At 40.1% G+C, this 13369-nt stretch overlaps 1 protein-coding gene across 1 annotated transcript; it reads right to left on the reverse strand.

The window, feature by feature from the left end:
- Positions 1–319: 319 nt before the first annotated feature.
- LOC118222574 (cationic amino acid transporter 2-like) lies at positions 320–10275 on the reverse strand. The gene is made up of 12 exons (XM_035408259.1): positions 10199–10275; positions 6741–7111; positions 5274–5429; positions 4322–4487; positions 3977–4113; positions 3152–3374; positions 2113–2249; positions 1794–1896; positions 1550–1686; positions 1122–1288; positions 829–937; positions 320–486 (listed from the first exon to the last, which is right to left on the reverse strand). The coding sequence occupies exons 1-12, from the start codon at positions 10240–10242 to the stop codon at positions 320–322; spliced, it is 1917 nt and encodes a 638-aa protein (XP_035264150.1). The 5' UTR covers positions 10243–10275.
- Positions 10276–13369: the final 3094 nt, after the last annotated feature.

Here is a 13369-nt window from a genome sequence, read left to right on the forward strand (position 1 = left end):
TATATAACAGTAAATATTATATGATATACTGTACATTACATTCAGTATATTCATAAACAGCATATTTTTAAAAACATTAAAATTGTTAATAAATTTAATACTGCAATACAATAGGACTCCTTCATAACTGCTGAGTAATTTTCCAGTGGAAAAACTTGCCAAAAAGTCCTTGTGGCTGGGAATTTACATAAAAGTTGTGAATAGATTATGTGTGTGAGTGTGTGTGTGTGTTATGTATTCATATATGTGTATATATATATTTGTAAATATAAAATATAGGCATTAAACATATAGATATACAAGTTCTTCTGAGTCATCTCTATTTTAGCTCCATCTTCTCCTCACCGGCTTTGCCCTCCTCTGACGTGACCCCTTCCCCCTCTGCAGGAGTCTTGATGGTCTGGATCACCTGGGTCTTCTGTGCATTGAGCAGCCGCTGTTTCTGTACGCTGTGACGGACCCCGTAGCTGAAGTAGATGAGGAATCCTATGGGGAGGGAGACATGTTAGCATCATTGATCCATTTCTTCTATTTTCTTTCCACCGTATCCCATTCCATTTCCATTTCCATTTCCATTTATGTTTAAGCACTTAACAGGTGTTTACCTAGAGTCACTTACAAGTGCATATAACAATGGCAGCAGAACACTTTTTTGCCCCATGGGGAAATTCATTTGGCCTTTTGCCATAACAAACAAAAAAGCAAACAAGCATCCACAGACAACACATTGTGACAACTCATCAAAAAATTTGTCATATGTAAAAAAGAAAGTCATTTTGACTATTGCAGAAAGTGAATGATCAGATACAGTCGCTGGGGTTGTCTTACCCACTGCCATCCAGACAGCATAGCGTATCCAGGTATCCGGACCCAGCTGGACTATCAGGTAAACGTTGATGAAGACGCTGACGATGGGGAGCACTGGGATGCAGGGGACCTGCAGACACAACAGGAGTCTCTTTATGGTCGCCGTGTGTGGTTTATTAAAGTCAATACAGGTATGTGTGTGGGTGTGTATGTATATATGTGTGTGTATGTGCGAGTGAGTATGGGTGTCCTCCCTGAAGTGTGGGCCTGTCTCTCTCTCTCTCTCTCTCTCTCTCTATCTCTCTCTCTCTCACCATGAAGGCTGCCCTGGTGGGGTTTTTGGGTTGCCTCCAGATGAGGAGGGTCCCGAGGATGATGGCGACTAGGAGGACACTCAGACACAACAGGCTCCACAGACACCTCCGGGCCAGTGACCGCAGAGCCACTGTCAGGATCACAGCCAGACCCAGAACCAGGACAACTGCAGGGGAAGCAAACACAGCTGATTCACACACACATCATACGCTGTGACATAAGCGATATGGAACTGCGATGCTCCCCAGAGCAGGGTTAAAGGTCAAGTACAGATTAAGCTAGAAATTTTTCTAAATGAAAGCATCATATATAATAATTTTGTTCAGAATATTCTGGAAAATTAGATGTTTCTTCAGAACTTTTTCGCAGTCTGAAAGAAATGTATTAACGCGTAGATGACATAGGTGAATGGAAGTCGCTTCCTTACCAATGATTGCAGTGCATGTTGTCACAATTTTGGAGGTTCTTGCAGTGGGGAGAGACGGAGGGTTTAAAAAGCTCAGACTAGAGATAGATTCAGCTTTACAGATCGAATTGCAGTCTTCAGCAGGGTCTTCCTGGTACCTGAATGGGCAGATTATATTAATATAAAATGGTTTTCAAGATCACTTGTAATCCCAGTTAATTCAGATGATTTTGAATTCAGCAGCATCTCAGTGTGTAACGCTTACCTGAGAATGAGAATACAAATAGCAACCAGAGTGTAGGCAAAGAGTGTTCCAATGGACATCATGTTCACCAAAGCTTTCAGGTCAAACAGGAGGGCCATGATGGCTGGGGAACGTAAAACCACTGTTTATTCCTCAGTCAGTCAGTCAGGCAGTCACTCAGTTAGTCAATCAATCAATCAATCATGCAAGCAATCAATCAACTCTTTATTAGTATAACACTGTTTACACGCAGTGCTTTTATTATCATATTGGTGACTCCCGACAATATATATGCATAATTTTTTTTCTAGATATTTGAGAAAATTTAGGCACGATTTACCTGCCACCAGGCCGGAGGAGAGCGTGGCCATCACTGGACTCTGGCGTGAGCTGACCGTGCTGAGGGATCTGAAGAGGAGCCCGTCCCTCGCCATGGCGAATATAACGCGTGGCATCGGAAACATGGACCCCAGCAGGCTGCACACCCAAAAGCAACAAATTTACCTCAAAGTCCAACAACAAGTTACAATCAAGCATTATGCTACTGAATAGCACATTTGGTCAAAGCACCACTCTGTGGCGCATGGATCAGCATCATGGTCTCAGATCAAACCTGGACTGTGCCGGTGCTGTCTATGGCCGGTAGCTCTACAAGGCAATGTGCAACTGGCGATTGCGTCGCTCCCAGGGTACGGGAGGGTTCAGCCTCTTAGGGGTCCACATTCATCACTATTTAGCGACCCCTGCTGGTCAATATGCTGGGTGCATGGGGACTGCGTACTAAAGCTGCATATGTAAGGTCTTCCTATGACTCCACTCTTTGCAAGCGTAGCTGTAGTCTACGGTGTAAAAAGAAGCAACTGGCAACTCCCCGTGATTCAGAGATTTACACTTCCTTGAATTGGGCTGGGAATTGGACATGCTCAGCCCCATGTTGGGTGCCATATATTTGAAAAATAATGAAATTTAAAAAACATTCATCCCAATGCCTAATTGCACATTCTACATATCTCACTATTCAGCAAAATATCCTAAATTTACCACCTTACATAATAACACATTGTCCAGGTACCTCATCACTACTAATCACACACTCTACAATTACTTCATTATATAATGACAAACTGTACACTTATCTCATTTGTACTAATCAGATTACATTTTTTTATTTATTTTAAATTACCAAATCAACAAATCACACAGTCTCCCTATCTAATTGCATATTTGACATTTACTCCATTATTAAATCACACATTCTCCATACACCTTGTTATCCAACTATACCTTATACACTTATCTCATTTCCTTCAATCACACATAATGCATTAATATCTTTTGCTCTGGTCGCCCATCCTTGGGCTTCCTACGGTTACGCTCACCTGGTTGAGAGGGCGCAGAGGGAGCCCACAGCGACCACGTACTTGGCGGCGGCCCAGCCGATGTAAGCGAAGGCCACAGGCAGCGGGCTGTGTATGTTCAGCAAGTAGTACGGCATCATGAGGGTAAGGGATGCCGAAACGGCAAAATACGCCAGGAAGCAGATGAGGAGGGAGACCACAATGCCCATGGGGATGGACTTCTGAGGGTTTTTCACCTCCTCTCCTGGAGGGGGCAGCAGAGAGTCAGGTTGCACAGATAACTTTCTCACCACAGCAGAAGAAAATATGCGCTCTAAAAGCCACCAGAGATGTAAAGATTGGTGAATATAACCCCATATTGGGTTTGATGACATCATTTAAGTCTCCGGGTGGACATTTCAGCTACTAGCCTAAGATGGAATCTGAATACCATCTGAAATTTGGTGATAGTCTTTTGCCTGAACCAACCTGGCCCACCAGCTGGACATGGTCTTTCCAGCATGGTTTGTATCTCAACGATCTTTTTGCCAGTTTGACCATCTCCAAACCAGGTGGACCAGCTTAAAACCAGACTAGAACCAAGCTGGAATTTCCACCAGGGAAGAACATAGATTAACTGAGGAGCAGGCATATTACTGTGTATTTACATGGAATTAAATGTATTTACATTTTTCCAGTGACAGTAGAAATGTTGTCTACCTGTTGACTGTCATGGTTTACCTGTGAAGTGATATCTTTACAGAGCTACCTGCATTACATTATCTTTAACTGGAGTGAGTTACCTGTAGTGCATTACCTGTAGTGGGTTATCTACAGAGAATTGTATCAATTGTATTGTACAATTACCTGTAGTGGCAATGCAGTCAAACCCAACGAAGGCATAGAAACAAGTGGCAGCTCCAGCCAGAGCTCCCTCCGCACCATAGGGGAAGAAACCTCCCACACCAAATTCGCTCGTCACATTCACGATGGAGGAGAGGTTTCTGAGTTGAATCGAGACAAGAATAAAACATGCTTAATGCAATCTGATCACACACATTGTCTGCTGTGGAATTATTTTCTGTGGGTGCTCAGCTAAAATAAAATAATGTATTTGCTGCCATGCTTTTAAACACTTAATTACAATCTCATAAAATGTACTATTATTATTATTATTATTATTATTATTATTATTATTATTATTATTATTACTCAGCAACTGCAGTGGCATTCAGGAGGGTTTCTCTGCTGATGTGCCAGTTGTCCAGGTTTCCTTTGATGCATCCAGATATGACGACAAACAGCAGCACCAGGATGTTGATGGTGGTGAATATCTTATTGACTGTGGTCGACTCTTTCACCCCAAAGGCCAAGAGACCTGTGAGAGAAGATTTGAGAGCATATTATTATTGTGCACTAACCTATTGTGCATGCCTATGGAATAACTATTCCGTTGGAGGATTTTTTGCCATTTGGAAAACACACCAACAAATAGTTTTGTTTGCTGAAAAGATTGCTGTCCGCTTCAGCTGAATCATTAAGTTCCCAGTTTGTGAAAGGGTGGACACGTGGCCACTAACCATTTGGTAGATAATGAAGAATTCAAAAACAAAGCAAACGATAATGAGCCTAACCAGCATTTTATTAATAAGTTTTTTTTTAAATATGAAAGAACTTAAACACTTGTGTTTAGCAGCATAATTTAAAAGCCTATTGATTCATCTCAGTCTTTAAGTTGATTAGGATATATATATTTTTTTACCTCTTTTTATGTTATTGTTTGCAATATTGCACAATAAGCACAATGTGAACATGAGATTTTTATTCTTCATGGCATGCATAGTTATTTCTGGCATAATGTGGTTTAAGAGAATAAATAATCCCTCTAAACATGAACAACACTCAATTAACAAAAATAACAGCTTATTAAAAATGGGGTTGTAATTGTAGTTGGAACAAAAACCAACATATACAGGGGTTCCCCAGGACCAAGGTTGGGAATTACGGCTTTATAAGTTAGCAATAAGAATGTGTTGGCATAATGACATGTCATTGTGTGCCAAAGAAAAGAAGAATGACCAGGTGCAACATATCAGGAGACTTAACGCCTCATTTATCAGTAAGGACCTAAATCACGGGTGTGATTTTTTTTTTCTGTACTTGCCGGCTAAGAGCATGATCAGTCCTGCCGCAAAGATGTTTGGGTAGGGGGCCAGGCCAGGTAAGGCCATCGCTGCGTGTTTGCTGAAGTAGTCCGAGATGACGTTTCCCAGGAGATCATCGAAGGTACCACTCCATGCCAAGGCCACGCTCGAAGTACCTGAAGAAAGAATGGAGTTATAATATATTTTTAAAAAGTGTTTTATTCAATAGATCACATTAATTAGAAATAATCTGACATGTTACGTTGACCAAATTTTAGTGCCATTTTGTTTCTTTATAAACTATGAACAATGACATTCACGATCTCTGTCTTGCTAACAGTATGGTAGCGCCCTGGGCACTAGTGGACTTATTATTTTAGTTATTTTATTGTGCAAGCTGAATATTTGTTGCATCTGACCAGTTTGGTAGCTCCAGGGTCTGCAGTAAACCTGTTTGCCTCAATACGGAGTGGTACTGCAAGATGTGTTTCAAATACACATGCATTTTAACTGACCCGGTTAAAACTGACATCAATTTTAAATCTGACACTGGTGCATTGTGCTGTTTTTATACATGGGACACAAAGGTAATTATATTTTCCCATCATTTCATTATAGCTCTGAATTTTTTAGCGTGCCAATGTCAAGAGTGTAATTCATTATTCTTAAGACACTGTAATCACTTTCACAACTGCCCTGCAGCTGCTGTATAGTCTCTGGTGAATTTGACAGTCCACCTTTACTGTGAAAATAGGCCAATCAATGTTTATAATTCATATGAATTTATATTAATATTCATTTTTGTTCCCTGTAGGGGACCAAAATCTCTGGTGTTAATATAAAGAACCACATATACTGTACTATGCTGGAACCTACAATACAAAGGGCATTCAATAAAAATAAATTAAATTAAAATGAAAAAAACAAAAAAAAAAAATAAGAACAACAACAAAAAACTATTTTCTGCCAGGTGTCAGGTGGTTAAGTTAAGAAATAGGGGGGGAAAACAAAAAGGACATTGAAACTGAAAGAAAATCTACATATATATACAACCAACAGAAGGTGAATGTGAAGCATTTCCTCTTTAACAGCAGTATCAATTCATTTAAATAATCCAATAAACAAGCCTTAATTAATGCATAGTGACATACGGTAAGTAATCCATGTTTAAATAAAGGAAAATCCAATCGAGCACAAAGCAATGATCTATTAGAAGGGAGGAATTTTACATGACCTCAAAGTTCTTACTCCAGTCTGTTTTTACTAACATTTATTTATCAATGATTAATCTGTGATTGCATATTCTGGAATCTACTCACATGAACACAAACATCTCATGTGAGTACTGACTCAAAAGATTCTCTTCCCCAGAAGACAAATCAATTAGACTGAAGCACAATATAGCTTCAAATGCATTACAGAGGCATGGCTGGCATTATGAGAGATGTATACATACATCAGGTGCATGCAGTTTGCTCCATACTTACCAATAATGTAAGAGAGCAGTAAGTTCCAGCCTGTGATGAAGGCCCAGATCTCTCCCACAGTTACGTAGCTGTAGAGGTAGGCGGAGCCTGTTTTGGGGACCCTGGAGCCAAACTCGGAGTAACACAGCCCGGCAAAAATGGACGCCAGGGCGGCGATGAAGAAGGAGACGATGATGCTGGGGCCGGATATCCCGCGGGCGACCTCGCCGGACAGCACGTACACCCCTGCCCCCAAGGTGGAGCCCACCCCGAGGGCAACCAGGTCCAGGGTGTTCAGGCAACGGCGGAATGTGGACACCTCCCCTTCCGGATCCAGGGGCTTGCGCCGGGTCAGCCCCTGGAGGAACGCGAGCACCGCTGCACCAGACATCCTATGAAACAATTAGCCAGATTAGCCAGACACATCGCAGCTTCAGTTAAACAGCTTCATTTAGCCAATCAAATCACGGCTCCTGGGAAAAAGTGACAATCAACCATTCGCTTCACATTCCTGATTAATGACATAATTGAATCAATCTCAGTGTTGAATATTATATTTCTCGTTCTACCCAGAAACCAGAACACTTTAAACACTGTCTTACTGTTTCAAATACCCTCTCTCTGGGTGATTATTTCTGTGTTGCCAAAGCATTATTGCATTTCCTGTAATAGTACTGTATATGTTTACTACATAATCAATCATACACACATGCACAAACTCACACACTCACACTCACTCACTCATTCACACACACGCACAAACTCACACACTCACACTCATTCACTCACTCTCTCATTTTTGCTCAGAAAGCAGCGATATTGCTGAGCGTTCCAGCTCACGTACCTGTGTTCAGTTAGTCCACGTCAGATGTGTTCCTGACTAAAAGTAACCTGGCGCTGTGAGTTCCTATTGAAATCGCATTTGTCTTTAAAGTCCAAAGTGAAGCAAATAGTTTTATCAAAGCTCTGATATAATACTGCTGATGTCTTTATCTGCACTAACAGGCACTCGATCTTACTTTACTTACCTCAGTAGTACCGTGAGTGGAAAGATTCAGTGCAAGTGCTGTCAGAAGTGTGTACATGATAAAAATGAACAAAACTGATTAAGAACATCACATGAAAAATAAGTAAAACAACAAAGGTATTTACGGTGATTGAGAAACAATTGGGTTTTAATAATCTGACCTAGAAATGGCCACTCTAATATTTTTAATCAAGATGATTCTCTCTTTTTGGGTCACCACAATAAAAGCTGAGTCACCTGTAAATTGGTTTTGTGCCCTAGAAAAGCCCTGTGATTTCTGGGTTATTGGGGATCAGAAGTTCAGTATGGTGCCCCAAGGTGAAACAATGTGAGTGTGTTTTAAATGGAATCTGGGTCAATATGTCATTTAGTTGAATTTGCAAGTTGAAGTTACTACAGGTTCAAAGGAAAACAATTAACCACTTTGTGCAATCCCCCTAGTGGTCGGCACGCCAGCGTGCCTAGCTCAACTCAGACTTTCATTGCGCCTGCAACTATGAGTCAAAAACAGGAACTTTTTGTTCTAGTTTCATTAGTAGACGATACACGACAACTATGCAGAATACTGAGATTTGCAGTGCCACTATTATCACGCCGGTCATTCATTTAACAAGCACCCCCTCCCTGTAGTCTCATCTGCAACTACACCCCCCACCCATGATATAATGGAAAATAGTGTCTATCTGGCCATTCATAAAAATATTCTTTCACCACTAAAAAATTGTATTCTGTCATAGCAACAAGCTAAATCCAACATTAGCCCTAATATATGTCAATACAGAAGTGAAAACTCTGCTCACTGAATAACAAAATGAACAAGACAAATGTTTCTAAAATTATACTATTTCATTCAACAGTCAATATCTGGGACTAAATATGGGATAAATATTTTATTTATTGGTTTTATGCGTAGAGATGTACCTTTTGAGACATTTGAGTAGTCATATGTTGTCTTGGACAATGTTTGTGAAATATGTGCGCATTTGTGACGCCTGGTTACCTTCCCAAATAGCTGTGCGTAATACCACGCATGTTGTTTACGGTGTTGTCGCCCTTTTTAGTACTATCTGACTTGATTGACAATTAATGTTTTCAGTAGGTGACAGTATAAGCTTTCTAATGATGTATAACATGTCTAATTATACTTTTAGAATAGCGTTTTATAGCCCAGCGTAACCGAAAGTTTTGTTATCATCACCGCTTTACGCATTCACTCTGTGGTAGCAGTAAAAGACATTGCACCCGGTGAAACTTTATCAAAGATTTTCCTAATTTCTTGGAAAATTGTATTATTATTGAGGACTTCTGGGCATAACTAAGCCAAATGGTTGCCTATAGACCTAGCTGACATAGTTTTCTGGAGTCAGTCAAAAGAGGAGAACAACAGCATTGATTAATTGTCTCCATCTACTGAACACAGATAACATTTTATCATGGTTCTGTATGTTCTGCTCAAAATATTTCAGTTATAGGTGTTATTTTTTTTAATTGAATGTCTTTAAAATCGGTTATAGGTGATATTTTATAATGAGGATATTTCATACTGTAATGCAAGCGCTCATTGGTAGCTTAGTAGTTTTTGTGTTTCATGCCTCAGATATGATGTGAAAGCTGGAACATGGCCAAAACATGGTGGACGGTCAAATATTGTTTTAATGTCGTCCCATCCCCGTACAAGAAAACATTAGATAATGTAGAGTACAGAAATACATAAGAGATTTAATGATTACACATTTAGGTACTGTACCACATGTGTAACAAAGTTTTTGCATTATTAATCTGATATCAATGTTTCAACTTAAACCTTTATAATGGACAAAAAGCATTTTATTCATTTCTGGAGAGATTTTGGATATGTTTTGGATACGTTTCTGGACCCATGGATATTCTAGACCACTGTACTGATGGAAAGCAAGTAATTCCCACTTGAAAAGGATGCAACAGTGAGTTTATTGAGTCAAAATAGTTGAATTGTGCACAGTAGTAAAATCTGATGAAAAGAAAATGAACTAGAGAGAGAGAGAGAGAGAAAGAAAAAGAGAGAGAGACTTTTTAAAAACTTTTGACAGCCTTTAATAAACCATGCCACCTACAAAGAAGCAAATTAGCCCCAAACACACAAAAATGATAAAATACCCCCTACACTCATAGCCAACACACACCTGCACCCTGCATACACCCAACCACACAGCATCACGCACCAACAGCACTTTAGACAACACACACCTGCACCCTGCATACGCCCAACCACACAGCATCACGCACCAACAGCACTTTAGACAACACACAGGTGGCATGGAAAACCCGTATATAGAGAAAGAGAGAGACAGTGAGAGAGAGACTCAGGCATAATATTATGCATTATTATTCTAAATACAACACACTTGCTTTTCTTCTTTTTGATCTAAGAGAGAGACAGATTTTAATCTAATAGGCAATTGCTTCAGCCTACCTGAAAATACGATGGGACGAGGTCCTATGAAGTTGTGGTTTCATTCGGTCAGTGTCTTTTTCTGTGCTCCGGTAACAATGTCCTTACATGCAACAATGACCCACTGATAAGAAAAGCCGAAAGCTAAATTGTCTCCAAATTATTAACTGCCTTCTACTTTGCCACAGTGATGACAAACCCCTCAGGACACCGAGAGTCAGTGTTTGGGGGCTTCAGAAAGCAGTCTGCTCATGGGGAATGTGGACAGTCACACATAGTTATGGGTGGCAATGTCTGGCTAATGAGAATTTGTTGAAAACTATGGTTCCTGAATCCAGCCGATTTAACAGTAAAGGTCCTCATTAAACATTCAGCGCACTGGACCGAGTACAAAGCAAGTAGGCAAGAACAAGGGCTGTAAATTAGAGCATAAAGCCAGAGGATACTCAACAGGCGACACTTTAATGTCTTTAAAGAAAAGTGAGGGGGGACCCTCTCTTCCAGGCCCATGCATAAATAGTGAGTGCCTAAGGGAGGACCAGAAAGTCATTCTAAAATATTATGGTTATAAGGGAAATAGCTGTTTTCTTGGTGACAATTGTTGAGGCACACATTTGATAACAATTAGCTACAGAAGCTGGAAAATGCAGATCAGGAGGCATGTGTCTGAGTGTGCCAGGCGATTTGACCTTTCTGGGAAAACCAGGCTTATCCATGTCCAGAAAAATGTGTGTTTGCACTAGTGGCATTTATAGCTATGATTGTAGCTTGTTTTAGATAACAGTTAAGGCACAGTTGGTACAGATTGCAGGCATGGTTGTGTTCTCTCTGTGTGCACAGTTGAAATGTGATATTGCAGATGACCTCCAAATCAGTTACATAAACGCAGTGAGCATTAATATGGCTTTGAACAGCTGATTTTGCATTGGACTGTGGACAGATATTCATCTTCTCATTTATATCGCTGTTCTATTGTCATTATTATAGCTCAGTTATAAAACACAAATTTTACATAATGATGTCAAAAAAAGAATACTTCACCAAGATGAGGGAGGAAAATAAACAGGAAAAATCCACTTGGTAGATGATTCAAGATCCAAAAAATTCTTATTCTATTAATTAGCATTATTTCCACTTTATTTCTTACCATTTTATTCCTCTTTTGAGCACCTGGAATATTGAACTCTCAGATAAGTGGGTTTTTATGCAGTTTAATTATGGTGCTGTCCACCTCTCTTGATAGCTTCCTTCTTTGCAGTCTCTCACGTTACTTTCCTCTCTCCCAAACTGCCAGGCAGACTTGCTCAATCCTAGAAGTGCACCTGTGTATTTTTATTTTTATATTTTTCTTTCATTCTCTAGAAAATATAATTCTCAAGGAATCATGAACAAAATACGCCTCTAATTAAATATTTATTTTTCTTCGAATATTAAATAGTATTTTAATTCCTCCATGTGAAATTGTCTTCCCTGGACTGTGCCATAAACATTTCAAATGAAATGTGAACTGCATATATTATGTTATATAGTATGTGTGTTTTGTGTGTGAGGGGGTGATGTGTGGCAGCCATTTTGTGTCAGAATGCCAGCAATGGAGAGGTAGTGTTGCATTTGGCTTGATCAGATGCCCAAGACACTTTGGATGAACTCAAATTCTCTGCAATGCTGCAATGGGTTTTCTAGGGCTGCCCTCTGCTGGCCAAACAGCAACTCATCTGCAACTGGCCTTGACTCTCATCCAAGTACTACTAGCCTTTCTCATTTGAAGGTAAAATTACTCTAGCCTATCAGTGACCGGGCATCTGGAGTCATGGCTATCTGAGTGTGAAGCATATTCCTGTTCAGCTACAGGGCTTCAGGCTGCTAAAGGGCTGCTGGAACAAAGTTTTTAAAGGGTGTTAAATTCTGAGCTGGTTCACAGATCTTTAAATTATCTGGATAGCTCATTGGGCCATGTTACCAACTACATATGCTATAATGATCTGCCATTTAGCATAGGATATACACAGCACTGATTACAACACAGTGATTTAAGGCATCATTTATTCTCCTTAAAATGATTTGCGTCTTCACTTTGCCCACATTAGTTAACACTGATATCAATGACTCTACACAATATTTTAGCCCTCTAAAATATGATCAAAATGTCTAGATAGCTTACATGAAGTGAAGCCCAGATGCAGACATTACAGAGTTAATTTAACAAGTTCAGAACTGCATATCCCATGAGCCCCTATAAAACAATGTGCTGCAAAAAATGTGTTGCATCTGCTGTACACCTGAAAAAATGTACAAAGTACAGCATTGAGCTCTGATCAAAGGACATGGGAGAGACTTATATAGGAATAAAGGAATACTTTAAAGCAATAATATAAAAGGATTCTTGTCTTGATCTGTATTAAGATCTGCACCAGACCACGGCGCTTGGAAAGATGCAGTACGCTGTTATTGCTACAGAGGGCAGCAGATGACAACCTTTTGGGCATTGCAGAACTATTTCAGTCAGTAAATTTTAACCTCAGAGATTCTGAATTATTGTAAGTTTATGTTTGTAAAGGGACAATGAGCTGTGCTGCCACAGTGAAACTATGTGGCTTTACTCTGTGTTGGCAGAGTCAAAATCTTGGCACAGTTGAACACAGTTGCAGAACCGTACTCTGTGTTGGCACAGTAACAGCAGAGCTCTACTTTGTGTGTTTGCACAGGGAACCTACACTCATGTATTGGCTGCAGTGGCAATGCTAAACACAGCTCTCAGAGAGCGATCTGCTGCTTTCCTCTTCCTGATAAAAGTATTTGTGCTCTTATATTTCAGACAGGCTGGGCAATTAAGCCACAGAACCCAATGAGACACATTACCAGCGGATACCATGATTACAACCATTATATTTTCTTTATTAAGTAACACTCTGGAGAGACAGGAAGAGGCAGAAACTCTGGCATGTGAAAACATTTATCACACAGGGAATGATTTTCACTTGGAATACTGCAGGATAACCTGCTTCATACAGTGCATGCAGCCCATAACCTGATCTTATTGCTTCTCAGTGCTGAGCTAAGGTCGATTGCTGGCCCTGAAAAATGACCTAACATTTGGCCACCTTCCAGTCCCTGACCGTACACTGCTGGCTCTGCTTGAAAGCCATCTAGAAATGCGGAGATGTCAAGCTTAATGTTCATTGTCTTAAATCA

The sequence above is a fragment of the Anguilla anguilla genome, chromosome 3, assembly GCF_013347855.1.
Source record: "Anguilla anguilla isolate fAngAng1 chromosome 3, fAngAng1.pri, whole genome shotgun sequence".
Classification (NCBI taxonomy): domain Eukaryota; kingdom Metazoa; phylum Chordata; class Actinopteri; order Anguilliformes; family Anguillidae; genus Anguilla; species Anguilla anguilla.

Excerpts from the sequence above, each read along its gene's own strand:
- LOC118222574 (XM_035408259.1), bottom strand. The coding sequence starts at position 10,242 with ATGAAACCACAACTTCATAGGACCTCGTCCCATCGTATTTTCAG. Across the intron at positions 5,430-6,740 it reads ACTGCTCTCTTACATTATTG|GTACTTCGAGCGTGGCCTTG; the intron begins GTAAGTATGGAG and ends TTCTTTCTTCAG. Across the intron at positions 4,488-5,273 it reads ACTGATCATGCTCTTAGCCG|GTCTCTTGGCCTTTGGGGTG; the intron begins GCAAGTACAGAA and ends CTTCTCTCACAG.